This window comes from Falco rusticolus, chromosome 3, assembly GCF_015220075.1.
Source record: "Falco rusticolus isolate bFalRus1 chromosome 3, bFalRus1.pri, whole genome shotgun sequence".
NCBI classification, from domain to species: domain Eukaryota; kingdom Metazoa; phylum Chordata; class Aves; order Falconiformes; family Falconidae; genus Falco; species Falco rusticolus.
In genome coordinates, this window is record NC_051189.1 from 85,723,824 (window position 1) to 85,750,803 (window position 26,980).

Sequence of the window (26,980 nt, forward strand, 5' to 3'; positions counted from 1 at the left end):
TGCTGCAGTACCTTGCTCTTTTCTCTGTACAATGTTAACATTGTTTGAGATGGGGCTCTTCTGTGGATGGTGCCAGAAGTTGTGGGGTGAACGAGTGTTATCCCATCACACCACTCAAAGCTCAGCGCCCACTTTTCTCCTCCTCTCCTGCAAAAGTGGACGCTACTCTCACAAACAGGCAGGAACCTTGTCTCCCCATCCCCATCCTTACCAACTGGCCACCTACCCTGACAAGGCTCAGCGAAGCTCCTCCAGATGGATGGTGAAAAGTTGCCTCCAATTTTTGTACTAATTAGGGATCTGGCTTTTGGGCAGTAGCTGAAATATGGTGAACACAGACAGTGCAGGGGCTGTAAAATGGTCAAGTATTTTGTAGATCAGTCACTACATGAGCATGTTCCTCAATCACAGACTGTGAACATTTGCTTGGACACCAAGCAGTCCAATGAAACCCTGAAAGGCCAGTAACAAAAAGAGGTTAAAAGATAGATGCTGAAGAGGTTTGGTGGGAGTAAACCATGTTTCTGAAAAAAAAGTGGATGAGCACTCCAAAAGCAAAATGCAAAATACAAAAGCAGTCATTTTCTTGAAAGAGAAAGACATCCTTTTTATTCCCAGCATCTTCCTACTTTTCCAGTGCTCCACACTACGGAGTGGCACCGTGCCCATGCTAGAGGCTGTCTCTGGTGCAGAAAGTCAAGCTGAATTTGGTTCTTGCCTCCATGTGAACCCAAGCAAAAGACTTCTCACTTTTTTTTGCTCTAGATGGCTGTTAACAAGCGAGGCAGTGACTCATTCTCCTTCTTGTTTGCCTTTCTAGCAGGAACCTGCTCACCAGCTGTGTGGCACATATGTCAGGAGGCAGAGACAACACAGTCCTTTCTAGATAGTCTTGATGTGTCTGTGAGCTCTTGCAAGCAGGGTCCATTTACACAAACGCTGGGTACTTCAGATGTTCAGGGAGGGAGCTGCAAGCAGGGGAGTTTTCTGCCTAGCATCAGGATCCAGGGACGACATACAGTGCAGTTCTCAGACAGCAGTGCCAGCCAAAAAACAGTGCCAGCAGCAGAGCTGCGCAGAGATGGAGAATTATGAGAATATAATTCAGACAGCTAGGAAAGGGCAGAAACAGCTTTAGGAATGTGATGCGATGCTATAAAAATACCATTGAATGTTCTCCCTCATGGCAGTCTTAAAGGAGTGTTTATCCACTTGCTTTCCATTTACAGAGATGCCACCTGAAGCTAGTGATAGCACACGCAGTTGGCTTTGAGAAGGATGGGTATAGACATGTGTAATCAGATTTAAATCATTCAATGAAATAGGTTCAAAAAGAAAAGAATGTTAGATTAAAGAGAGGGGAAATTTATACCTCTCTTCACTGTTGCTGTTTCCTTTCACTCACATCACCATGGGACCATCTATTTGCATGGTAGATAAAATTGCCAAATCAAGAGAAAAAAAGAGAAGGACTGAAAAGAACAGCAGGAAGAACTGCTCCTTCCTTCCCTTATAGGGTATCTGTAAGAATTATGCAGGGTGAAAATACATGACAAAATGTAGCCCTCACGATAACTGAAGTTTGCCCTAGAAATTGTACAAAATAGCAGTGCCAGCCCCACCATCTAAGCCTGGTAGGAAGGGTATTTCTCCTAAACTTTGTCTTCACCTTGGGCTGGGAATATGCTGTGCTTCTTAAAAGCACGTTGGTTATCGGAAAGCTAAACCTCAGCCTCCTGGCTTATTTTATTTTTCTTCATCTACCACAGACAGGTCATTTAATTCTCTCACCCTGAGTACAGTAAGATTGACTCTGAACTAGAGCGGCCCTAGGTGATGAGGTCAGGATTGCTTAGAATGAATTTGGTGAAGTAATAAAGTCTTGAAGGAAAAATAAAGAAGAAGAAAACTGTAGGAGGTATGAACTAGGTACTCTGTTACTAAGTCTCTTCTAGTTCCAGGAAACTAAATGGATTTTCTTAGTCTTCATGACTGCAGAGACTTGAACGATTAAATCTATAAATGCTGAGAAGCGAACTAGCAAAATAGGTTCTGCTATTACATTTTCCCTAAAATATATACTTTCTTGCAGATTCAGTAGCAGGAAGCTGGTAGAAATGGTGATTTTCTTGCTCAATTTCAAGTTCGCGTCATTCAAAAGTAAACAACTTGATCAAGAGTGAAGACAGAAACACTTGAGAGATTCCAGTTAATTTAAATAAAAATGCACTTCAGCTCTTCCCTTTATGCTAATTTCCCCATGCTGTTTTTTTCTTATGCTACATTGGTGCAGAGTAATTAAATTTACATAACTTGACGAAAATGCTGAATGCCTTTCTGTATTTGCCCATGTTAGTGATGCATGAAGGAAGAATTAGAAATACCCTGATTTAAAATTGTCCTTGTTACGGTAGTTTTACATGTGGCCATGTTTAAGTGAAAAGGAAGAGCAAGCAATGGTTAATTTGTGATTGCATTTCTTCCCCCATTATTGTAGGAAGCTCTCCTCATAGGAGAACAGAGCTGAGATTACCAATCACTGCTGCGATCTTCTGTGTGAAAGATAATGCAAAGTTGTAATATCACTATTTCACTCCTCTAAAAGATTTAGAAGTCCCAGGCTGCTTGTTCTGTGCCTGCCTAAGGCCTTTCTACCTGTAATTGCTTTGGGCTTTTGCCTGGCGAGATACAGCTCTAAATCTCATTGAGTCTGCAAGGTTAGTTGTTTTGGAAGGATGGTTTGAGAAAGATCATCTAATCCAATTTATCTGTCTTCTTAACCTAGCTGTACATTATCGATAGGCAGGCCAAACTAGCTTCTCCTTGCCATTTTTGTCCTGGGCAGCTTGCAGTGCCAACATGCTATTAAAAATGTGTCAGGCACAGGCAGGCAGCATAACTACAGCGGTATTCTGCACAGTGGCCCTCCATGTAAAGTATTTTATTGATCTTTAATGCAGGCACTCCAGCTTCATTATTCCACATGCAATAAAACGTGAATCTCTAAGCCTGGATGCTAGTGAGAATAGGATATCCTCATAAAGTGTAGCCTGGCTGTTTATATATCTATACATACTATAAAGCAGGAGATAAACATCTCTGCATTTGCATTTTGTTTGAAAGCCAGAGCCAGAATGTTACCCAAGGAGATATGATAGTTTGCGGGAGGCGTGGGAGGTGTGTTGATTACGGCTTGAGCTGGCCATATCCCTGCTAGAGGTGCACAAGGCTTTTGGAAATTGGAGAAGGCAGAGAGCAACCTTCCTTGCTTTACTATCTGAGTCATGTCAGACCTCTAAAATACCCTATTTTCAGGGTTGCAGATTTCCTTGGAGCAACCTGCAGCATGTAGTACAAAATTCACTTATGTGAGTGAGACTTGTCTTACCTGTGCTCATATAAACTTGGAGGTAATGATGAATTTGTGAACCGTCCTGTGCATATCAAAGGCAGCCTCAAGTGTCTTTACAGCCAAGTGATGATGAGGACAGCTCCAACTGATTGAAGCGTGCATGCGAGTGGAGTAGTCAGAAAAGAAGGAACTTGCGTTCCTTCTTACTCTCCAGAATTAGGTTTTCAGTCCAGTTAGGAGACTCACTTTCCCCATTTTGATGTACCAACAGCTGTGTCACATCCATCCTAAGATAGTGCATTAACATCCTCTTCCCATGTATTCACACACAGTCAGAAATGAAACCCTCCTTCTCCAGAACTCGTGGTTGAAGTTGGGGTGCAGGAAGATGCTGTAGAAATGGGGTCACACTGTCTAATTCCAGGCACTGCACTCCATTAAGTCTCCTTTTCAACTTCCTTTGTACCAAAGTTGAAGGTAGACATGTGTGAAGGTCTTCCTCAGCCCTTCATCCTCCTGTCCCTGCAGTCTGTCATTTGTCTGGTGAACAGAGTCTGTAAATGCAGCGCCGATATATCTTAATTATTTACATCAACTTTTACAGTTCTTTTTGGAGAGACAGTGAGAGGCTCATCTTATTGCAGCTGAGATTGGGCACCTTTATTATCTGACTTGTAACTTACCTGAGCTGGAGGGAGTGTATGTGTGTCATTCCCTCTTTCTCTCTATCATATAATTTTTCTCTGTATCTTCAGGCTTTGATGAGATGTGGGAAAAAAAAATCCTTTGAAATCAGTAAACATTTCACCAGCAGTAAGAACCATTTCTCATCCATCTCCAGTCAGCATTTCACATCCTTAATTTCTGATAAGGGAACAATCTTGGATTGAGCAATTAGAAATGGCATCGTTAGAAATGTAAAAGGGAGCTACAGGACTGAGACGGTACCAGCACACATCTTGCTGCTACAGGAGATTGCCTAAGTCTCTGAAGATGAACTGTGAGGGGTGATTGAATGTTATATTATGTAAGGTTCACCTTAGATTTCTGCTTCTGTGTGGAATAAAGACCATATGGGAACTAGGAGAGAGGTCATTTTGGTCCCTTGCTTGGTGATTTTATGTGGCATGGGTTGTAAAACTTGTGATACTGCTGTGTACAAGGAGAAGAAACTGTGTCTGTTAATGCTCCTCTTCTGTCCCTTCTAAAATACAAATGGGGAGCGAGGCAGGCAGGGGGCTGGGAGGGGGTAATCTTTGGAGAGGTCTCAACATGCAATTTCTGATGTAAAGATTTTAATGCTGGTAAAGTACGATACTGGCAGAAGTTGTCACCATCCAGATAAAACCTTTTCTTTTTTTTTTTTTTTTTTCCACTTTATCAGCAGCTGCATATAACATCTCCCCATTTGTAAAATAAATCTGATAAAAAATGTAGTTGTAAGCAGCAACGATTTTATCCTCGTGAAAAGATTTTATCCAACAGAAAAAAATGTTGTGCCTAGGCATAATTTTTCAGATATGATGAATAACAGCATAGTATGAACCTCAGTCCTAAGAATTTAATTTTAAAAGAACTACTGAGTATATCAGATATACTCAACTTTTTCTCTCGTATCATTTTTTTTCAGAGGCAGAGTTTGGTTTATAGATACGTCTTGACAAAAATCTGCTTCAGGCAAATTTTAACAACAGAACAACTTCAAACACATCCAATTAACAATTTATGAAAGGAAATCCAACAGAAAATTACACAGGGATTCACAGGGTATAAAATTTGGCGCTAAATCAAATTTAATGCAGAAATGGCTGTATAGGGAGTTATGGCCCCTTCCAGTGCATTGTCAAAAGGAACTTTATCGGTGGAGGCTTAGTGAGTGCCCTCCATCATATCTTTTCTTGCTATCAGTAAAGTATTTTGTCAGACATGGCAATGAGCACAACTCAAAAGGGAATGAAGACCACTGATAATCCAAGCTATATGCAATTTTCAATCAGAAGAATTAAGAGTAATTAGATTTCTTCACACTTCCAAACTGAGGATTTGTTCACTTGATCACAGAAATGAGGGGCTCTGTACAATCAACAAACACAAAAGTACTTTTAATTTGTTAGCACACCCAGCCACCATACATACCCCAATAGCAAGTCCTGGTCACTATATTTAATGTTACTTTAGAGCTATTTTTATGTCTGGAAGGAAATTTCAGCTCCCCTGCATCCCATTGTTTCCTGGTTTACGCACTCATTCAGCAGCCATGGTTGGATTTTCTTGAAAGATGTTAAGGATACAAAGTCAAGTAATTGCCTTCAGCAGCTCCGAAATTAACTTAAGCCATGACTTTGTTTAGAGAAAACCATCTCTGTCTAGACCATTATCTACTTAAACACATGAATAGCTTTGCTTTTTGTAAAAGATGACTGAGCAGCACCACTGGCATTGCACTATCTGGACTGTTTGGGGTGTGTGTTTTATTTACGGATACCAGAACAACAGGTGGGGATGACTAACAGAGTTGACACAGGCCAAGGTCAAGCATATTTGTGGTACAACTGTGGTATCAGATGGACTCATGTAATTTGAAGAGTTGGTTGCTGTATTGTTGTATTGTTGGCTGTTGTGTTAATCCTGTGTGCTCCCACATCAGAACAGAACAGAAAACATTTGAAAACTTGTAAATTTGCCATCTTCCACTGAAATGTATATCAGTATGGGAAAGCGTGGCTATAAGTGTCCGTTCATCTGCATTTAGGTCCATGGCACGGTTTCCTTGCTGTGACCGCAGTACAAGAATTTCATTAGATCAGTGTTTTCCTGTGTCTTGAGAAGGCAGGCACTTGAGGTCTTCTAGCCTACTTGGTGTTGTGCAGTATAACTGCCTCTGCACGTCCTGCTTAGCCCACTGGTGAAGATGAGGGGACACCTCTATCACTATAAATGAAGCATTAGAATACCCCAAGGGCTTTTTTTCTTGAGTCCATTAATACATGCTTTTGGCACTGAAACACTCTACCAGATAAGTTAGTGTCCAAGGCACATAATAATTAGTGAATAAAACACCCCCAGAGTATCTTAATCCTATTAAATTGTGTCTTTTAAAGTGTAAATGAATTTTAAACCTCATTTTAAATGATGATTTTCTTCCTGTAACATACCCTTTCTGTGTAGATAACAGATCCCAGGGAAGGAGAGGATGAAACAAAGTAAGGCAATGGTGTCAAAGATTTAAATCTCCTGTTTATATTTTTGAAAGATGCTTGACTGTTTGCTGCTGATTTGCCTGTATGCCTCTACTTCTTCCATCACCCCTCTTCCTTCATCACATTGCTTAATTTTCCTTGTCTGCAACGAGATGGTGGCGATAATAATAACTAATTAATTTTGTAAGGCAAAATTAGGTTTAGCAATGGCAAAAATTCTGTATTTTATAAATGCAGAAACTATACACTTTTTGAAGAACTAAAGAAGAGTTAAAGAGTTAAATAATTATTTTCAGATGCCTGATGTTCTTCAAAATCTGGCCAGATAGAGGGTCTGAATGTGATTGCAAGGGTTAAATATTACCCATTTTCTCTGTGTCTTCTTCACACTTCCTCCAAGGCAGATCTGTAAGCAAAAAAGCAAGAAGTAAAACACATTGTAAGTGGCTTTTTTCCCTCATTTCTCAGTCTCCCTCATGCATACTTGGTTAGGCTTCTCATTCTTGCTCTGGTGGTTTGGCATCCTTTCCCCTCCAACTTCCACTCGAGTCATTCCAGCCCCGTCTTTAGAGTTCTCCAGTCCTTCCGTGTCCTTCCAGTAAGCTGCCTGATGGCCTTGCTTTCTATTCACTTTGTGGGAATTGAGGGCATTTAATATCTTTGAAAACGTAGCCACAAAATGACCAAAAAAGCCTTTTTTGGGGGGGCACAACTTGTTGCAAAGTCCTGGTGTTTGCGCTTCAGATAAGCCCAGATGCAGAGAACTGAACATCCCTCTGCATTCTTGTGCTTGTTTTCCCTCGTAGCTTTCAGAGACTTGGAAGACATTCGGGTCAAGAACGTGCGTAGCAACTGCCATTTCTTCTTTCAACTTCAGAGCATCGGAAGCACTTGGATTGCTTTTTTTTATTGTAACTTATGATTAGGAGTCAAAGCTCAGCTCAGGGCCAGTTTAAAGGACCGTGTGCATGGTTTGAAGTGAAATACTCAGGTAGTTGTAGGATTGGAGTCGTCAGCAGTGCCTATTAGTTTAGAACTTGAGCCTAGCCTCCTGATTCTCCAAACTAACCTTGTGTCAGTTCATTCTCTGAGTCCAGCCTAGACTGAACCTAACATCTCTATAAGCACAGAAGCTAAAGGCTGGGAGGAGAAGCCCTTGTTTAAACCTCTGCCCCTACCTGCACTGCAGATGCAGGTGGATCATGCACAGGCTCTTACAATCTGGATCTGAATACAAGCACATTTCCTACAGGCGGTATGAACATCTAGCTATGTAGAAAGTGGTGTCTGATGTGTCGGCAAAATCAGTTAACTCTACCAAGTGAACACCATGAAACTGTTGAGTTGCTCAAACTGATGACAATGCAGTCACATCACTATAACGATTTTTCTTATTTTTTAGCTGTATTTCGTTTATCTCATAAATAGACAAGGTAGGATCCTTTGTTATGTTGCAAGTTGGATCATAAAGTCTTCTAGACAAATATGTAAGCTTTATGTCTGCCTGAGAAATCTAATTTTGGAAGGATTTGTAGGAAAATCAACAAGGTAGATGTGTCCTTTTTCAGATGCATGTAAATGTTTTGTTCTGTCAGAACTGTTGGAAAATTGAAATTGGTTGCTGGGGCTCAAATGTAGCTTCAGGTCCCAATGCTTTCTTCAAGACCTGATGTTTCCTCGCATGTAACTTATTCTTCTCTTCACCTTTTCACCACTGTTTATGCAATCTGTTATATTAATATTTTCTTTTCCCATAAGAAGGCTATGTAAAACTGGACAACATTTACACTTCTTTTGCTTTCTTTCCATTCTCCCATCTCAGCAGAGCCCGAGGACCCCCTTCTCTGACCTGCCTGATGGTGAGAAGATCTTTAACGGAGGAGATGGCATGTGGCAGGACCAAAGCCAGGATCAAGCCTTGCTCTCGGAAATCACAGAAGAGGATCTGGAGGCCATCCGTCAGCGGGAAGAGGCCATTCAGCAGATTGAGGTCAGTAACTTTGGCCCATCAGGGGCTTGCGAGCTGGAAGTGCAGATTTCTTGTGTTGTGCGTTGCTCAACATGATGAAAGAAATGCTGATTTACATTGCTGCCAGTACAGTATTGCTAAAAATGGGAGCGATTATCAAGTGTTTCTCAAAATGGAAATCAGTGGCAGAAGGAAGAATTAGAAATCCGTATGACCGGTAATGAAAATGACAAGAAATAATTAACATTCACAGGCTAATGTAGTGAGGTTGAGGTTGGTTGGTTGTTGGGTTTTGGGTTTTTTTTTTTCCAGTTAGTCTTCCATAGTAGAGTCTGCCATAGTAGAGTCTGTATGGAGGTAGTTTAATTCAGCTTGGTTCTGCAGCAAAGCACCTTTCTGGGTGCATGCAAACTTGAAACTGGAATTGGTCACAGAGAGAAAATATTCAGCTTTACCATTAGAGAGAATAGGTAGACAAAAGGAAATAACTTGTTAACATTTTTCAAACAATTCAATATTTTTGCTTTACCAAAGTATTTGGAAGTTCTTAATGCAGTTAAAAGAAGATGTACTATTTTTACTCTTTTTTTTTTTTTTTTTAAGAAGTGCTATAAATAAAATACGAAAAAAAGAACAAAAAGAGGTCTGAATAAGTTAAACATCCCACATTTTTCTTTTTATACTTCTCTTTTTATGCTTTTGGGAAACTCTTGTTACTCAAATTTAAGCAATACATTAGTAAAACCAGAACATTTAAGATCTTTCTAATTTGTGTGCTTTTACAGTCCTAAACTCAGGATGAACCAAAAAAAGAAGGCTTCAGAATAATCAGAACATTTAATTAAGAACTATACTTTGTCCTTTAATTGGATTGAGCTAATTTTATCACAATAGATTTTGGTTGTGGTACAGCAGGAACTGTGATTGAGTTAGTGAGAAAAGGGAACAAACGTTCCAGATGTAGACACATTGAGGCTTTGAACTCTGTTTGCAAACATTGATAGCTACATGTCATTCAACACTTTAAAAAAGAAATTTTGATAGTTTTACAGGAGTGAGAGGAGGTTAGCATATGCCTAATTTCTATTATTGTTTGCTGAATAAAAGCGATTGAGATTTGTGGACTTACGTGCATTACTACAGATGAAATTTTTAAATAATATTCTCATACTGAGTATCCTTGGGTGTGAATTGACCTTTCATACTTGAGAAATCTCTTTGCATCCACCAGGACAAACTCTAGGGAACTTTGTTGCAAGAAAATGCATGGTTTGGGATGTTCCTGCACTTTGATATTCAAGAAAGATTGTAGCAAAAGTATTTCTGAAATGGTGTGTGGACACAAAGGATGTTCTGTTTGAAAAATAGTCACTGCCTTTTTCTTTGTGTCTTTATGTTGCCCCCTGCCCTCCCCAGAAAAACAAACAAACAAACAAACAAACAAACAAACAAAACCCCACACAAAATCCACCACCACATTTAGTGTTTGCCCATTAGGCAGTGGAGAACAACCAGCCCCAAACCAGCCCCAAGCACACCAACTTTGCAGAATCGAGAGGTGCAGTCATGTCTCCTCAGAGATCATTGTTTTGCTGGTTAAATGCCATTTCTGGGCCATAATCTGATAGCTCTGCACGGAGCTGCACTGGCCCACGTGGCTCTGGTGGGGGTACTTCAGGCAAGTAAGTAAATCCAGTCACAGCCCTGCGTGATGTCTAAACAAATGCAACACGTCTTGGGCAGGCTGTGTACCTATTGATTTGGTAGATGCTGTATACCTTTCTGCCTAAATGCAAACTTACCTGTGATTAACTTATTCAACTGAGGCAGTTAATTTTTTTCAGCCTTCTGCTTCCTAAGAATGTGTGCACTTTCTTTTTCCCCATGTCCTGCATCTATTTTGCTTTGCTGTCCAAGATCCGTGTTCATCTTGTAAGGAGGACTGCATTCCACAAGCATGATTTCAAATGTATCTTAAACTTTTCTCCTTAGGAGGAAAACTTTTAGGGCCAACAGTATTTTATTTAACATCTCCTTTGAAAGAATTATAATGAAAATGAAATGGATTTTTGGACTGCGTCATACCTCTCCCTAATTGTATTTGAATAAGCAGATGGTGCTCATTTTCACTGGGTTTTGTTTTTCTGTTTGTTGACCCACATGAACATATTTCTTGTGAAAGAACTCATCTTGCAAATTGAAACTTCCCTGATTTCATTAGAAGTTGTGGGCATACAGAGGAGGGACTCACTGAGCTCATAGTCACCCTTACAACATGTTTCCAATACGTTTTCAAAACCAATAAGTAATCAAGAAGACTAAAAGGAACATTATTCCTAACTGTCAAACACATCTAATAAACTAAATTTATTGCCAATTTGATGTATAGCATTTGTTCTCCTTTGCTCTTTGGGGACCAGAATGAAGAACAGAGCTGTGCAAAGCATATCTTGTGCAAGTAGATTGGTCTTTCTGGGGTTTTTATGTTTCTGCATATCTAGCACCAGAAACACATAGATCTTAAGCAGCACAGAAGAGGTCACAGAGCATTGCTAGAATATTGTCTCTTCTGGGCCACAGATTAGCATACAACTTTAGAGGAGCCCATAGTGCTGGTGCCAGTATCAGGGCTTTATTTTTTTGTTTGTTTTATTTTGTTTTGTTAAGAGACTTGAATTTGCCCTTTTTGCAAGAATGGATATAAAACCTTTTTCACTGCTAAAGAAATGAGGAAATAAATTCTTTTCCTGTCTTGTGTCCTGAAAAACAGATATAAAGTTGTGCCCATAATAGACATCATCTTAATGTTCCAATGACTTTCTCCCACTTGTGTGTTTTCCGCATCTCCAGAATCTCTTTAGAGGTTCAGGTTAATGGGACATTGTTCTCTGTCATGAACATCCCTTGAGGCACGTTTCAGCATTCACAGTTTCCACCTAGAAAGATAACAGCCATGTCAAAAGTTCAGCTGGCTGTTCATTTTATTTAAATGTCCTTATTTCGCTGTTGCTTGCAGATTAAAAATAGAGAAGTCTGCAAGGGAGATGTCTCACCAAAACCTTACATTTTGGATAAAGATTTTTTATTGCTTTGAAATGTCAAAATTTGGTAGGACACAGCAGCCTTGACACGAGTGTTATTTCTTAAAATATTGCTTTGAACTGTTATATAAAACCTATTTTAACTTGAACTGTATTGGCAGTGAATAATAAATGCCATAACAACTTTATATATAGCAGTGTAAAATGTGCCATCAGAAATACATGAGCTGTACTGTAATGTGCATTGTCAGTGCTCAGTGCTGGCACAAGCTCTGTCCACAAATACGTAATTTAGCATCCTGTGGTCATGTAAAAAAATGGAAGGAGATAAAACTTTGAGAAGAAATGGGTAACCATTGAATAGAGAACTTCAGAATTTCATCTGGTGACTGGAAAGACCTATAAAAAAGATGTTAAGTGCCATATTGAATCACAAAGCCTACAGTGATCCTCCCCATTCAGATAGCTTTTCCAGAGAAAGGAAGGTAAGGTGAACCCCTCCCAGACCCCACCACCATTTCCTTGGAGTCATCACCAAGTCATCCCACTGCCTCCACAGCCCTCTTTCCTTTCTCATAGCAGTCTCCTGTCCCACTCCTGTGCTTCCCAGGCTGCTAACACAGCAGCAGGCGTTGTCTTACCATGAAGAGCTGGGGAATACTCAAGACAGAAGTATACCAGGGAAAGGGCAGATTTGGAGAGCTGGGCTTGCTCCTGGTATTGGGAACAGTTGTCCATGAAATAAGGTTCACTTCATCTATCCTGACTTCCCTACACCCCTTTATCTTCCCACCCCGGCAGGAGGAGCAGCGGCAATAGGAGCTCAGCCCATGGAGGTAGTGAGCTGCCCATTTTGTCTGCTACCAAACGTGATGCTACCAGGACCAACGACATCACCTCTCAGCTCTGGAAACCATCAGGTGCCAGTCAGTTGATGCAGATAATTGCAGTTACCATATTATTTAGCAGTCAGGAAGCCAGTCATAGAGATCAAACGAATACAAGGTCAGTCTAGCTGAAGCAGTTTAATGATTAATTGCTACTGGATGGACAGGCATTGCGAACTGGAGACCATCAGCTGCAGATGCCTGTGCAGCCATGGAGCGTCCCTGCTAGGAAAATGTTCGGAGAAATTAATTCAGGTGTCAACTGTGCCATCAACTCCTGATGGGCCCTGGGCACTGATCATACTGATCTGAAGCCACTTACCTATAAAACAAGGCTGAAAGCTTCATCCTGCATTTCAAAGGGAATGGGGGGAATAAGTTGTTCAGCATGTTCCTTCCTGGTTTTGGTCAGAAGACACAGTAAACACAAAGAAGGTTCTCCCCTGCTCCCTGGGGTATTTCCACAAGTCTCCATCTCTTTCTTTTGGTATTTGTACAGAACTCAAGCATTATCTTGGGTGATGTGAGAAGGTAGGCAGATTCCTCCAGTAGTATGTGGTCATCAGAGCATGAGAGACGATGCTGTCTAGGGATGCTTTGCTAACATTTGGCAAGTGAGTATATGACAAGAATACCTCCATCCAGTTTCTAATCATCAGCGGAGGATATCCTGAAGCAAGCAATACGCATTAGCAGAGCTTCATTTTAGTTGTTGCTTCTCTTGGCAAAAGAGAAGGAGAGTTGGACAGGGTGGGGTAAAAGGTGTGAGGGAAATGCTTTTATTTTTAGGAAAGGTTGTTCCCTCTGGGTTGGGTTGAGTAATGTTGATGTTCATTCCCTATCTGTTTTGAAGAGAAGTGTTAGACGGCAGCCTCCATGCCCGTCAGTCAAGCATTTATAAGCAGACAGAAAATTAAATACAATAAAAATAAAACAAAACAAAACAAAACAAAAATGCCCACAGAGTCCGTCAGAGTGTACTTGTTAGTTCAAACCTGTTCCTTGGTCACACATTACTACATATCATTTCTTGCTGAGGGGTATTTTCAGTAAAATCTCTCACTGATGCCAGCAGTTTAGAAGGTTTAATGCAAGTTATTTTATATCTTTCATCAGCTTCAATAGTCCAGGGGTTTGACTTATGAGGGCTCTGCCTCCCTCTTTGCAGAGACTTTTGGACTCAGAGTAATGTATAAATAACACCATATCATGACAAGCACCATAAGTAAAAGATCTGGTGCTCCATGACTGTCAAACAGCACACTTTTCATGGCAGCATGGTGGAGCCTAATTATCATGAGCAGCAGAGCTGCCTGTGAGATTGACATGGCCATCCCTGGGACTCAATATTGAGCTGTTCCCTAAAGAATCCGCTCCAGTACTTTGGCCAGTATAATTTAAAATGACCTGATCTGTAAGACTGCCACCATTTATTTCGGGAGACTATTTCACGGTCCAGCAGGCTTCGGTGTTGATGAAGTACTTCCCTCTGTTCTTGCTAAAGATCCCTTTCTCATTCTCAGCTCTTTACACCTAGTGAAACTCTACTGGACCCTGCAAATAATTCTTCTTCCCCTTTGGCTTTTAAACTCCTCAAATGCTAACAGTTATCCTCCTCTTCACAAGTCAGTTTCCCTTGCTTTTCAGTCACTTCAGTGCTCTATTCTCAATTATTTCCCATTTGTTAGGTCCTTTCTCCTACAGCAGCAGACCGTATATAGGATCCTGGCGTTGTAACAAAGCTGAACAGAAGAAATGTGTAAAACGCCCCATGGATCCAACTCAGACGTTACAAGTGCTGATGGAAAATAGCTAGGTAATTTCTACACCAGTAAATTAAGCAGTACCAAGGACACTAGAACTCACTCATTGTACTTCTAAATTGTTAGAGCATATCCTGGCACACTTTTGACCCAGATTAGCCAATGTTTGCCCAAATATTGACACAGTTTCAGAGTTGACGTCTTCTCCGTAAGCAGTTTTGATGCAGCCACACTGTTTGGAGGGTGAGGGGAATTAATGATGTGAATGCAATGAAGTGCAAATGTGCAGTTCCAGTGTGTGAGAGTGGGCATCTTCCATGTCCATGTACAGCTGCAGCCTTATTGATCTAATGATTTGATCACAAAAAATTTCCTTTAGTCTTCATGGACATTTAGGAGAGAGGAGGAGTAAGGCAAATTAAGGGGCAGTTATGTGGGAAACTGGGCAAGCCTGAGGGCAAAATAAGGGATATGTGAAAGTGACAGCTGTTCTCTTTGAAAATGTGGAGAAGCCTTAGAAAGTGTTGAGAACAAAAAGCAGTCTATCCCAGCAGACTCATGAAGTGACCATTTTCATATTTGCCTGTACCTCCCCTCTCCGTCCCCTCGTGCCTTCCACAACTTGTGCATTGCTCCAAACTACAAATACTTGTCTTCACATCAAATCCCTCCTTAGGCAATCTCCACATCCTTAACATGTTGCCTTCAAACTGCCAGTGTCATGCCAGTCAACACTGAAAAGTTTTATTAATTGGAGTTTCAGAGGCTGTGCCCTAAATGGGCCAGTGTTGGTTTGGTGCTTTCAGTGTCATTTTGATTCGCTCCCTGTTGCACTCCAGATGACACCTGTCTCAAGCACTGTCATTAACCTTGAGCTAGTTAACTTCCAGGCTTCTTTGTGGAGCAGGTCTGCTTGAGGTGTGTCTGTTCAAATGTTTTGGCTTCTATGAGAAAGGCAGTTTTAGAATCATATCATAGAATCGTATAATCATTTAAGCAGGAAAAGACCTTTAAGATCATCAAGTGCAACCATTAACCCAGCACTGCCAAGCCCACCAATAAACCATGTCCCTAAGTGCCACATCTAAATGCCTCTTAAGTACCTCCAGGGATGGGGACTCCACCACCTCCCTGTGCAGCCTCTTCCAGTGCTTCATAACCTTATTGGTGAATAAATTTTTCCTAATATCCAATCTAAACCTCCACGGCACAACTTAAGGCTGTTTCCTTTTGTCCTGTCACTAGTTACCTGAGAGAAGAGACACCAACACCTGCCTGCCTACAGCCCCTTTCAGGCAGTTGTAGAGAGCCATAAGGTCTCCCCTGAGCCTCCTTTTCTCCAGGCTAAACACCCCCTGTTCCCTCAGCTGCTACTCACAAGACTTGTGCTCCAGACCCTTCCCCAGCTCCGTTGCCCATCTCTGGACACGCTCCAGCACCTCAGTGTCTTTCTTGTAGTGGGGGGCCCAAAACTGAACACAGGGTTCGAGGTGCAGCTTCACCAGTGTCAAGTACTGGGGGATGATCACTGCCCTGGTCCTGCTGGCCACACTGTTTCTGATACAGGCCAGGATCCTTTTGGCCTTCTTGCCTACCTGGGCTCGCTCTCTGACTCATATTGTAGTGGTGATTGCAAAGTTGTGCTCACATGTTTTCTTCTAGCTCACATCTCAAAGCACACTTAGAGCTCAGAAATTAAAATCATGTGGGATGAAACCCCATTAGAAGATATATTGCATGCATCCACCTTGTGGACTTTTACTAATAACAGACATACAGTCCACAGGAACAGTCTGGAGCTTAGTCAAGTAAAGTAAAACTTCATGGATACTTTGGATATTGGATCCTCAGGAGCAGTTGGTTTGGTCTGTACATCTATGCCTGCTGCTTTGCAATACTTGCCAATGCAGGTACAGACTTGGTTATTTCCAAAGCAGCTGAGAGATGATCTGCTTCTTGGTCTTCCTCAGAAAGCCAGTGCGACTACATATTACCTGAAGTTTGGCTTTTTCCATCCAGAATGGTTCCAATGCGGCTTGAAAGTGCTATGTTTATCATGTTCTGGAACCCAGAATGTCATTATGCTGGAGGAGTTTCACAGTCATGCTAGAACAAAATTGTCCAACCAGCTGTGACACATCTCTCGTGATACCTACCTCCTTGCACAGAGAAATCTAAGGTAAGATTACATTTCAGGGCTAAAGGGGCGTCACATGAGGACCAGAGGAGATCCAAGTGAAGGGTTCTGCAATGTAAGCATAGCTGGTCAGCTCTGTGAGCCCTGCCAAGTATGGTGTTCGACCAGTCCATACCAAATGGCTGAGGAGTCAGGATCCTTTCCCTGTGGCAGCCCACGGAGTGTGACAACTCAGTCACAACCTACAGAACGGTATAGATGGGAGTTACATACTAAAACAGCAAACACAAAAACCACACGCACCCAAAGAGAGTTCTTGCTCTATTTCCTTCTCTTTCCATCTCCACTGTTTATTAAATGCTACTGCTATAAGAATATCTGTATGAATCCATCTGGCCCGTAAACCCAACGCATGCAGACACAGAGGCAAGAGATGAAATACCACCAGGTAATAAGTTGTGAAAATTCTCTTATCATCTGCTTTCCACTCACACATCGTTTTTGCTGGGACTACTTGCAAAAGTCCAGACTTCTTACTGGCTGGCTAAAACTGTGTTTCTCCCTCTCCTCACAGAAATGACTCGAGCTTGTCCATTTCTGCAGTCAGTATTTCATCAGGGATATATGTACAGCCTAGGATCTCACTCTGCAAGACAAAGAGGATTCAGGAACACTAACATTTATTTTTAGGCCTAGACACTTCTTATGTCTCAGGTGTAATCTTATGACAATACTGTGTGTAGTGAAGTGCTTTTAACTAAATTAGAGAGGTTTCCACTGTGTGCTAGAGATAATTTGCCTTTTCTGACTTAGATTCCCAGTGCCTTATCCAACAACTGTTGGTGTCAGAGTCTTGCCCTAAACGCTTTACTTCATGCACTCTTCCTTGCAGTGAGCTTGCATGAAGAAACTAGTAATGAAAGCCTTGATTCAGCAAATCACTTATGTATGTCTTAAGAGCTTTGCTGAATAGGGATGGACTTTAGCACCTACTAAAAGTGAAGTATTTCCTCTGCAGAAGGAGAAAATAGTGCTGACACTCACATTATTTGCTAATAATCTGAATTTTAGGTAGACACTTCTGCATATATGTATATATATCTCCACAGAAATTGAGCTGAGTTAAAAGACACGTATATTGACTGTCAGTGTACCTTGATAAGGTAGAGATCTCTAGCACTTTTGATGAAATAGTGTTTAGCTTCTGCAGATCCTCTCGCTTAAGTGTTAATATTTCCTTTGTTAAAAGGATCTGTTACTTTCCTCCTCCATTTACTGCACTTTTGCCTTTTTTTTGATGTTGCCAGATGATGACTGTCTCAATAACGGTAATGCCTTGCTCCTATTTCTGTCAGCACAGGCAGTACCAACACCGTATGCCTCATTGATACAGCTATTTCTGTGGATGTGATTTGCTGACCCAAAGGGGAATTGCCACTCTCACCTATTACTTAGGTTAGTGAGGTTCACTCTCTAGTTCTCTGGTGCTAATTAATAGCAATGTAGATCAATAGCCCATCAACCAGCCGAGATCCCCTAGCAGCGCTCTCAAGAGCTGTTACTGCAGATTTGACTTCTTGCCTTGCAGGACTGAGTGCTGTGCTTTCTTTTTTATTTCTTTTTGGTAGGGAAATAATTCTTTTTTCCCCAATCCAGATGGAGAGAATAACAACAGGTTAGTCTTATGTTGTAAACAGATAAAAGCTCACATGGCCAAGCCCTGGAGCATCCCATTGAGACCGCACTGGTTGGAGAAGGAGTCAGCCCTTCCTGAGCAGCTCAGGAGAGGGGAGGGTGAACCAAGTGTATCGAAAAGACCCTGCAGAGATAACAAGGGGAGAGATCACTGACAGGGTGATTGAAATCCACATTTCACAGCAAGCCCATTTCACGTTCCCTCCTATTTACCAAAAGCTGCCTGGTTCTTTATAAATTATCCTCGACAGTAGTATTCTTCTATATCCTCACTGAAATCAGATGGAAAGTAACAGATAATGTTAACAGTATTAACAATGGATGTCAAATTTTAGAGGCTGCTGCCAAAGACAGTATTAGTTTATGCCCTCTGCACTATGCAGGCTCATCTTCTTTAGGTATTCTTTAATACTTTTAATTGCTCCTCTATAAAAGATGTTATAGAACTGTATTTCCCCACCACCCTCTTCACCATCTGTCTACCCTGTGTGTCTTCCCTGGCTGTCATTTCCTTCCCAGAGCTGAAGTCTCCTGTTCCCCTTTGTATTGAGGCTGCTAGACAGCACGCTTGAAGCAGAAGGATTATTAAGACTCACTTAGGTGTTATGGAGAAATGCAAATTTTAATGTAAATAGTTTAATGCATTTTTTTTTTTTTCATTGCAAATTTATAGCTAGACCCCTGAGCAACCTGGTCTGACCTCAGAGTTGGCCCTGCTGTGGGTGAGAGGCTGGACTGGGACTCTCCTGTGGCCCCTTCTATCCTGAATTATCCTGTGATCCTGTGATTCCATTATCTCTCCATCTCCTCTGACTGCACCACTGAGGGCTACCATAAGTTCACATGTCAATCTTGCTTCAATCTAAAGCCAAGACATCTCTATTTCCATGTCTGTGCGAGGTCCCAAGTCACTCTTGTTGTCTCTCCTCTTCCATTTGTTGCCACCACAGCAGGGGTTCATGGTTTTCTTCCACTTTCACACACATTTGTCACTTACTTGGTAGAATAGTTCTGGTATTAGGATGTCAGCATCCTTTTCTCCATCAGATGGATGGATAGAAGTCAGCAAAGGCTGGTATACAGGACAGTGTCCATGTCAATGTCTGCAGCTCCCTGGAGGAGTACCCATCTGAGATGGCCCTGTGCCCAATGGGTCTATGTCCCATCAGTGGGGTTTCTCTGTGGACATCCCATGGACAATGTGTCCGTATGCTTTGGCTGATCCTGAGTCTGCACTGACATGTTTGCTGTGAGTGTGGGTAACAATGATGATCTTATGAGTAACCATTGGAGCTGCCCTTTGCTGCTCAGGCAGACAGCTCTCTGCTGTACAGACCATTAAAGAAATATCTGAAAGACTGGCCATGGAAAGAAAATGGCGAGTACCTCATGGTGGCATTCACCTGACCAGGTGCAGGTGTCTTAAGAGTAGGCATTTCTGCATAAACTGTTGCTTAAAGTCTGTTTATATTCAAAGGGAAGGAAATAAGGGTTAGGGGTTAATAGAAATAGGATGAGACTAGGCTCTGGGAGTGTCCTGAATGCAAGAATGGAACTTGAGTGTCTCTAAATTGATGTCAGTTGAGATTGTGGGTCATTGTGTGCTTTCAAAGGACACTGAAACTCTCTGCCATGTTATCCTTCTTTCCTAAAGCGTTTATATGTATTCTTTCAATTTTTGCCCCTTTTGCCAGTTCTTAGCTGTAATGAACTCTATGTTTCTTGTGCAGCTTTCTCCCCCATGCTGCTGCATCTCTTGTGAGTCTTTCACAGACCAGCGTGAATTTGCTCTCCCTGTGCCTTCAGCTGACACAAAACCAAACTCCCATACATCAAGCCTACCAGAAGTCCTGTAGCCATTAGGAGCAGGAGCCCTTACTTACTAAGGGGAGATTAACCAAGATTCAGCAGACTGCTTGTATAGTTCTAACACTACTGAACTTGCTGGATTAGGCCAAATAAATTCATCCTTTCTGAGCACTTCTTTAAGCACTTTTTTTTCCTGAGCATTATTCCTTTCTGAGGAATAGATCCCAACAGAGTATGTTGGAGTCATTGCTTTCCTACCATGTTTATTAATTCATTAGTCAAGTAGAGAAAAGCAGCAAAGAATGGATAGCATAAAATTTTCCTCAGAAGCCTGAGTAAGTCAAGACCCCACAAAAAACATTTCTAGTGCTCAGCATGGTGTTGCTAGTCCCATAAAACTTGTAGAAGCACATGGTATAGCCTGAAATGTGAAACCTCAAGCACCAAAACACAATAGCTTTTAAATACTCCTTCCCTTCCTGGAAATGTAGTAAACATACAGGCACCTGGGTTGTCGCACTGTCCTCCTGTATGTATTTCCAACATGTATTGTAAGTTCATTTTGAGTGAAGGAGAGGACTGTTTTGATGCAGAGACTTGAAGCACTTACAACCAGGGTCATGTTTTCAGAAGAATTCAGATCTATCTTCTCCAGCAGCAAGTGGAATGCAGATGTGGTGGGGTTAACCATGCAGTGAAAGTTCAGTTGCTTTGTTTAGGAAGGGAACTGGAAACTAATGCTTAAAAAAAATCCATTTGCTCATGTAGGCATCAAAACCCACATTTTTTGGAATTGTGGCCTCTTGCTGGTACAAAGAATGAAGTTGAATTATCTCCTAAATTAAGGGTGAGGGATTGCTGTTGAAGGATGGGAGATGGAAGGGCTTTGGGTCAATGATCCAAACATACCCAGCTAAACTTTTGTACTTTTACTCTCAACATCTTCTACTGAGCTGTCAGGGACTGAAAGGACTTTTCTGGATCACTCTCAGCATTCTTGTGAATGTCTAAGACTTCCTTCTTTCCATGTACCTGTAGCAGGCAGTGCTGCTACAGCAATAAACATCTGCTTACCTTTAACTCTGCTTTCGGTGCTGGTGATTTTTGGAGCAAAAGTTCTGAGTCCCATCTTTCCTTGTCAGTTCTTGCCCACGCAGCACACGAAGGATCAAAGCTGCTGCAGATTTCTTACCATGCTCCTATCCACATTTCACAGCTGGGGAAGCTGAGACATTATAGATTGTTTCTTTGCCAGTGGAGCTCCATAGAAATGTAAATGCCTCGTCTAAGACCTGAGAAAGAGCCAGTATCAGTGCCAGGATTAAAATGCTGCTTGTTCTGTACTTCTGCGCTGAATTCCCTTCTGTGTGTTGCGATGGGAGATCCAAATACAAGATCTGGCATATTTGGCTTTTAATTTTTCTCCCCTTATTTGAATCGCTAGGCAGATGGAACGTGCTTCTGTTCACAAAACACACTGTCATCTATCCAGCTTGGATGAAGCTCAAGGAAAATGCTAATCATCATTTGTAACTGAAGGCACATCTCCCCTACAGGGGGAGCTTGCTGTTCTCTGAAGTTTCACCCATGATATCACGACTTTATCAAGAGAAGCTAAATAGCAGCCTGTCTCTCCGTGAATGCATAGCAGATTGCACTGTCAAAGAGAGAGATAACTTCTTGCCCTCTGAAAAATCTTGCGATACGAAGATGAGGCTATAGGAGGGCGGGCAAGGAGGGAAAGACCTGCTCCAATACTTGTACACATGAAATGCCTGCGGGAAGAATTGCGGGAGTGTTGGCTATGTCAGGCAACATGCTGTTACGCTCTTAAAAGATGAGTAATCTTCTGGGTGTCCTGGGACTGACAGACAGATGTCCATGGGGGATTCAGGTGTGGCGCTCAGAGCTGAATGCTAGAGACTTGTTAGCATATGCTGATTTTATCAATGATGGTTTGCTGCTGGCTGCATCCACAACAGAGTCTGTGTTCAAAGGCCTGGTACCTACAGGGGCATTTTGCTCCTGTCAAGCTTCTCAGTGGCACCTTTCTCCCCTGGAAACAATGGGAGCCCAGAAAACTGACAGTGATGAGGAGGAACAACTTTAAATTTCATACAGTGGTGAGAGCTCTTGCACTCTCTTTAAGAAGAAAACAGCTATTTTCTCATGGGAAAAAAAGCTCACCTTAGCATCAGAAATGAGTTTTTGAGGAAAGCAGTTACTGTCTCTTTGTGTGGCTGGTTTTAGGTATTGGGAACAAATTTAGAGGTTTTGAGAAATTACAGAAACATAGAAACATAGAATAATTTAGGTTGGGAAAGATCTTTAAGATCATCAAGTCCAACTGTTAACGTGACACATGCTGTTTACTACTTATGGTGAGAAGCAGAAAGACCACACAGAGCAGCACTTCCCACCCCCCACCCCTCTTTTTTTTTTTTCTCTTTCTGATTTACTCTGAAGTGCCTGGGATTCCTCAGTTTTTAATTTTTATATAATCATTAAATCATTTAGGTTGGAAGAGACATTTAATATTATTGAGTCCAACTGTTAACCTAGTACTGCCAAGGCCACCACCAAACCATGTCCCTAACTGCCACATCTACACATCTTTTAAATACCTCCAGGAATGGTCACTCAACCACTTTACTGGACAGCATCTTCCAAAGCTTGACCACCATTTTGGTGAAGAAATTTTTCCTGATATCTAATATAAAACACCCCCGGCACAAACATGAAGACATTTCCTCTCATCCTGTCATTTCTTACTAGGAAAAGAGACCAACACCCACCTGCCTACAGCCCCTTTCAGGTAGTTGTAGAGAGCCATAACATCTCCCCTGAGCCTCTTTTTCTCCAGGCTAAACAACCCCAGTTCCCCCAGCCTCTCCCCATAAGACTTGTGCTCCAGACCCTTCTTCAGCTCCATTGCCCGTCTATGGACACGCTCCAGAACCTCAGTGTATTTCTTGCAGTGAGGGGCCCAAACTGAACACGGGATTCAAGGTGCAGCTTCTCCAGTGCCAAGTCCAGGGGGACAATCACTGCCCTGGTCCTGCTGGCCACTGTTTCTGATACAAGCCAGGGTGCTGTTGGCCTTCTTGGCCACCTGGGCACACTGGTGGCTCTCCTTCAGCCAACTGTCAACACCATCACGTCCATTTTTTTACTGGGCAGCTTTCCAGCCACTCTTCCCCAAACCTGCAGTGTAGTGTCAGGTTGTTGTGACCCAAGTGCAGGACCCGGCACTGAGCTTTGTCGAATGTCATGCAGTTGGCCTCGGGCCATCGGTCCAGCCTGTCCAGATCCCTCTGCAGAGCCTTCCTACCCTCCAGCAGATCAACACTTCTGCCAGTTTGGTGTTACCTGCAAACTTACTGAGGGTGCACTCAATCCCCTCATCTGGAGCGTTGATAAAGACATTAAAGAGAACTGGCCCCAGTACTGATGTCAAAGGCTTTACTAAAGTCTAGGTGGACAACATCCACAGCCTTTCCCTCATCCATCGGGTTAGTCAGGCAGGACCTGCCTTTCATAAGCCCATGCTGGCTGGGCCTGGTCACCTCCTTCTCCTGTACGTGCCGAATGAAGGCACTCTGGATGATCTGCTCCATAACCTTCCCTGCCATGGAGGTCAGGCTGCCAGGCCTGCAGTTCCCCAGATCCTCCTTCCTGCCCTTCTTCTAGATGGGCGTCACAGTGACTAGCCTCCAGTCTTCTGGGACCTCCCCACTCAGCCAGCACTGCTGATAAATGACTGGATTTGGCTTGATGAGCACTTCCACCAGCTCCCTCAGTACCCTCGGGTGGATCCCACCTGGCCCCATAGACTTGTGTGTGGTTTTGTGCTGTATCAGGTCACTCATCACTTCCCCCTGGATTACGGGAGCTTCATTCTGTTCCCTGTCTCTGTCTTCCAGCTCAGCAGGCTGGGCAACCTGAGAAAAAACTGGTCTTACTACTAAAGACTGGTGCAAAGGCGGCATTAGGGACCATTTTCCTCACCCTTTGTCACTATGTTACCCCCCGCATCCAATCCAGGATGGAGATTCTCATTAGCTCTCCTTTTGTTGCTAATGTATTTATACAAACTTTTCTTACTGTCTTCTATGGCAGTAGCCGGAGTAAGTTCCAGCTGGGCTTTGGCACTACTCATGTTCTCCCCACATAACCTCACAACATCCTTACAGCCCCCCTGAGCTGCCTCCCCTTCTTCCAACGGTCACAAACTCTCCTTTTTCCCCTGAGTTCCAGCCAAAGCTCTCTCTTCAGCCAGGCTGGTCTCCTTCCCTGCCCGCTCGCCTTCCCACACATGGGGACAGCCTGCGCCTGCACCTCTGACATCTCCTCCTTGAGGGACGCTCAGCCTTCCTGGAGCCCTTGGCCCTTCAGAACTGCCTCCCAAGGGACTCTGTCAGCCAGGCTCCTAGACAGCCCAACGCCTGCCCTGCAGAAGCCCAAGCCGGCAGTTCTGCTGACCCCACTCCTGACTTCTCTGAGAAATGGAAACTCCAGCATTTTGTGGTCGCTGTGCCCAAGGTGGCTGCCAACCATCACATCACCCGCCAGGCCGCCTCTGTTCACGAGCAGCACCTCCACGGGCACCTTCCCTCGCTGGCCCACTCACCCGCTGGGTCAGGGAGCTCTTACACACACTCCAGGGGTCTCCTAGACCCTTTCCTCTCCGCTGAACTGTACTTCCAGCAGACACCTGCTAAGTTCAAGTCCCCCACGAGATCCAGGGCTAGCGATTGTGAGACTTCTTGTAGAGTATTTCATCTGCCTCTTCATCCTGGTTGGGTGGTCTGTAGCAGACTCCCACCAGGACACCTGCCTGGTTGGCCTTGTCCCTGACTCCTACCATAAACACTCGACCCTATCGTCACCATCATTAAGCTCCAGACAGTCAAAACACTCCCTAACATACAGGGCTACTGCGCCGCCTCTCCCTCCTTGCCCATCCCTTCAGAAGAGTTTACAGCCATCCCCTGCAGCACGCCAGTTGAGCGAGTCATCCCACCATGTTTCCCTAACGGCAGCCACCTCATAGTTTTCCAGCTGCGCAATGACTTCCAGCTCCTCCGCTTTGTTGCCTATGCTGCGTGCATTGGTGTAGATGTGCTTCAGTTGGGCTATTGATCCCATCACCTTTTGCAGTAGGGAGAAGCCCTAATTCCTATGTGACCGTTTTCAGGTACTTGCATGGTTTTCAACACATCAATAAGCCCTGCATTTTTGCTGCCACATGGATCTCCATCCTCTACTACCACTGAGACATCAGACCAAAGGACTTCACTAGCACATGGTCCCCCAAATGCTGGTGTGCTGTCTCCCGGCATATCTCTAGCAAGCCTGTCTTTATCCCTTTCACCCTTCAAATCTAGTTTTAAGCTCTTGCTATGAGTCCTGATAACTCCTGTGCAAAGGTAATTTTCCCCCTTTGAGATGGGTGCACCCCATCTGTTAACAGCAGGCCTGGTGTCATGTAAACTGACCCATCATCAAAAACCTCAAAATTCTGCTGGTGACACCAGGCTTGGAGCCAGGTATTGAACTTGTGGGTGTTCCTGTTCCTTCCCTCATCGTTCCCTGCAAATGGAAGGATAGAGGAGAACACTACTTCTGCTTCTGATCCCTTAACCAGTTGTCCCAAGGCCCTGAAGTCTCTCTTGATTGCCCTCGGACTTCTTGTTGCAACTTCATCACTACTTACCTGGAAAATCAATCATGGATAGTAATCTGAGGGCTGTACCAGGGTAGGAAGCTTTCTCTTCCCATCTTTAACGCACGGCTCAGGGAGGCAGCAGGCATCCCAGAGAAGTGGGTCAGTCTGCATATCGGGCCTTCTTTTCCCTTCAGAAAGGAGTCTTTTCAGCTTCCCTGTCCTCTGTGCTGACCAGGGTTCTGGTGAACCGAAGTGCCTTCGGAAAATTTCAATTTGTCAGGCATGAAATTAATCTGGTGGATTAGTCTCAGCCAAGAACTTGGCTGTCCCTGCTTGTAGCAGCAGAAGAAGGTTGCACAAAGTAACCCATGGGCTCTCCCCATTGCCCAAAACATACTCAGCAACTGCTCCTGGAGAGTCTCCATCCCTGTGGTTTCTGGAGTTTTAGACCTTTATCAACACAGCTCAGATGAGAGAAATACCTCCTTATTCTTGGCATTTTATACATATGGTAGGGCAGTGGGGAGTGATATTGAAGGGAGGGTGGGTGACTAATGAGGTAAAGTGAAGGATGTCTGGATCTGCAGTGATTCAGCAGTATGTCATATTTAGTCTCATTTCAACTGTATGTCCCTATAGACGTACTGCCGTGCAAATTTCAGCTCTTCAGCCTGATCTGATTAGCAGGCGCTGCCAGCAGTCTGAGCCCAAAAGTCACTCCGTTAGCATCAGCCCCTGTATTGAGCTTTATCCTTTAAAACAGTCCTAAAGATAAACTCTCTGGAGCATTTTTGTTGTCATAGGAGGCATTGCTCTCCTTCTTTGTTCCTTGTTACTTGCAGCTGAATGATAAAAGAGTGGGGTGGGGGGGTTGGGAATTAAGAGCAAACCCCATGACTTCTCTCCCTTTCTGATTTCAGCTCATGCTTATAAATATGAGTCTTAGCATTGGGATGCAAGTACTTTTGGGGTTAGGTCCTCCCACCTATTACCTGGAGGAAATAAAAGGTAATCCTGCATCTTTGCACGTTGGTGCTCCTACTGAGGTCTGGCAGGGATAAGCTGTGTTCCTTCCGTTGTTTCCTCTCTTGTTCTTTCCAATTTATATCACTGTGAAGGGTTAAGGAAGGTGACTTCAGATTTTGCCATTAGAAAGTCAAATTGCAAAAATAAAGCATTAAAAATAAATGCCACAGCGGAATTGCTGAGCCAGTGAATGAAGAGCTTTAAATGCAGGGAACTAGCTGTGCATTTCTCTAGCAGTCACCTGTCTCCCTATCTAAGGATTAAGGACTTCGCGTCTTTTAGGCTTGAGTCTTCCCATTTAACTCCAGGTGGTGCTGAATGTCACAACTTTTTACAACTCACCTATTAAGATATAGAGAGGAACTTCTTTCCTTTTATTTGGACCGCAGTAGAAAGATTATTACTACTTCTAAGATGTCACCTCATAGGAGTG

The 26,980-nt window shown here is 43.0% G+C and overlaps 1 protein-coding gene across 7 annotated transcripts in view; it reads left to right on the forward strand.

Moving 5' to 3' along the window:
- Positions 1-26,980, forward strand: part of TSNARE1 (t-SNARE domain containing 1) — a 508,372-nt gene that overhangs the window by 258,705 nt on the left and 222,687 nt on the right. For 6 of the 7 annotated variants that reach the window (XM_037380780.1, XM_037380779.1, XM_037380786.1 and 3 more), the window contains one exon: positions 8,375-8,542. In XM_037380780.1, the coding sequence (XP_037236677.1) occupies positions 8,375-8,542 (168 nt within the window). The remainder of the gene's footprint in view (positions 1-8,374; positions 8,543-26,980) is intronic. The other variant, XM_037380784.1, reaches the window with a different exon arrangement.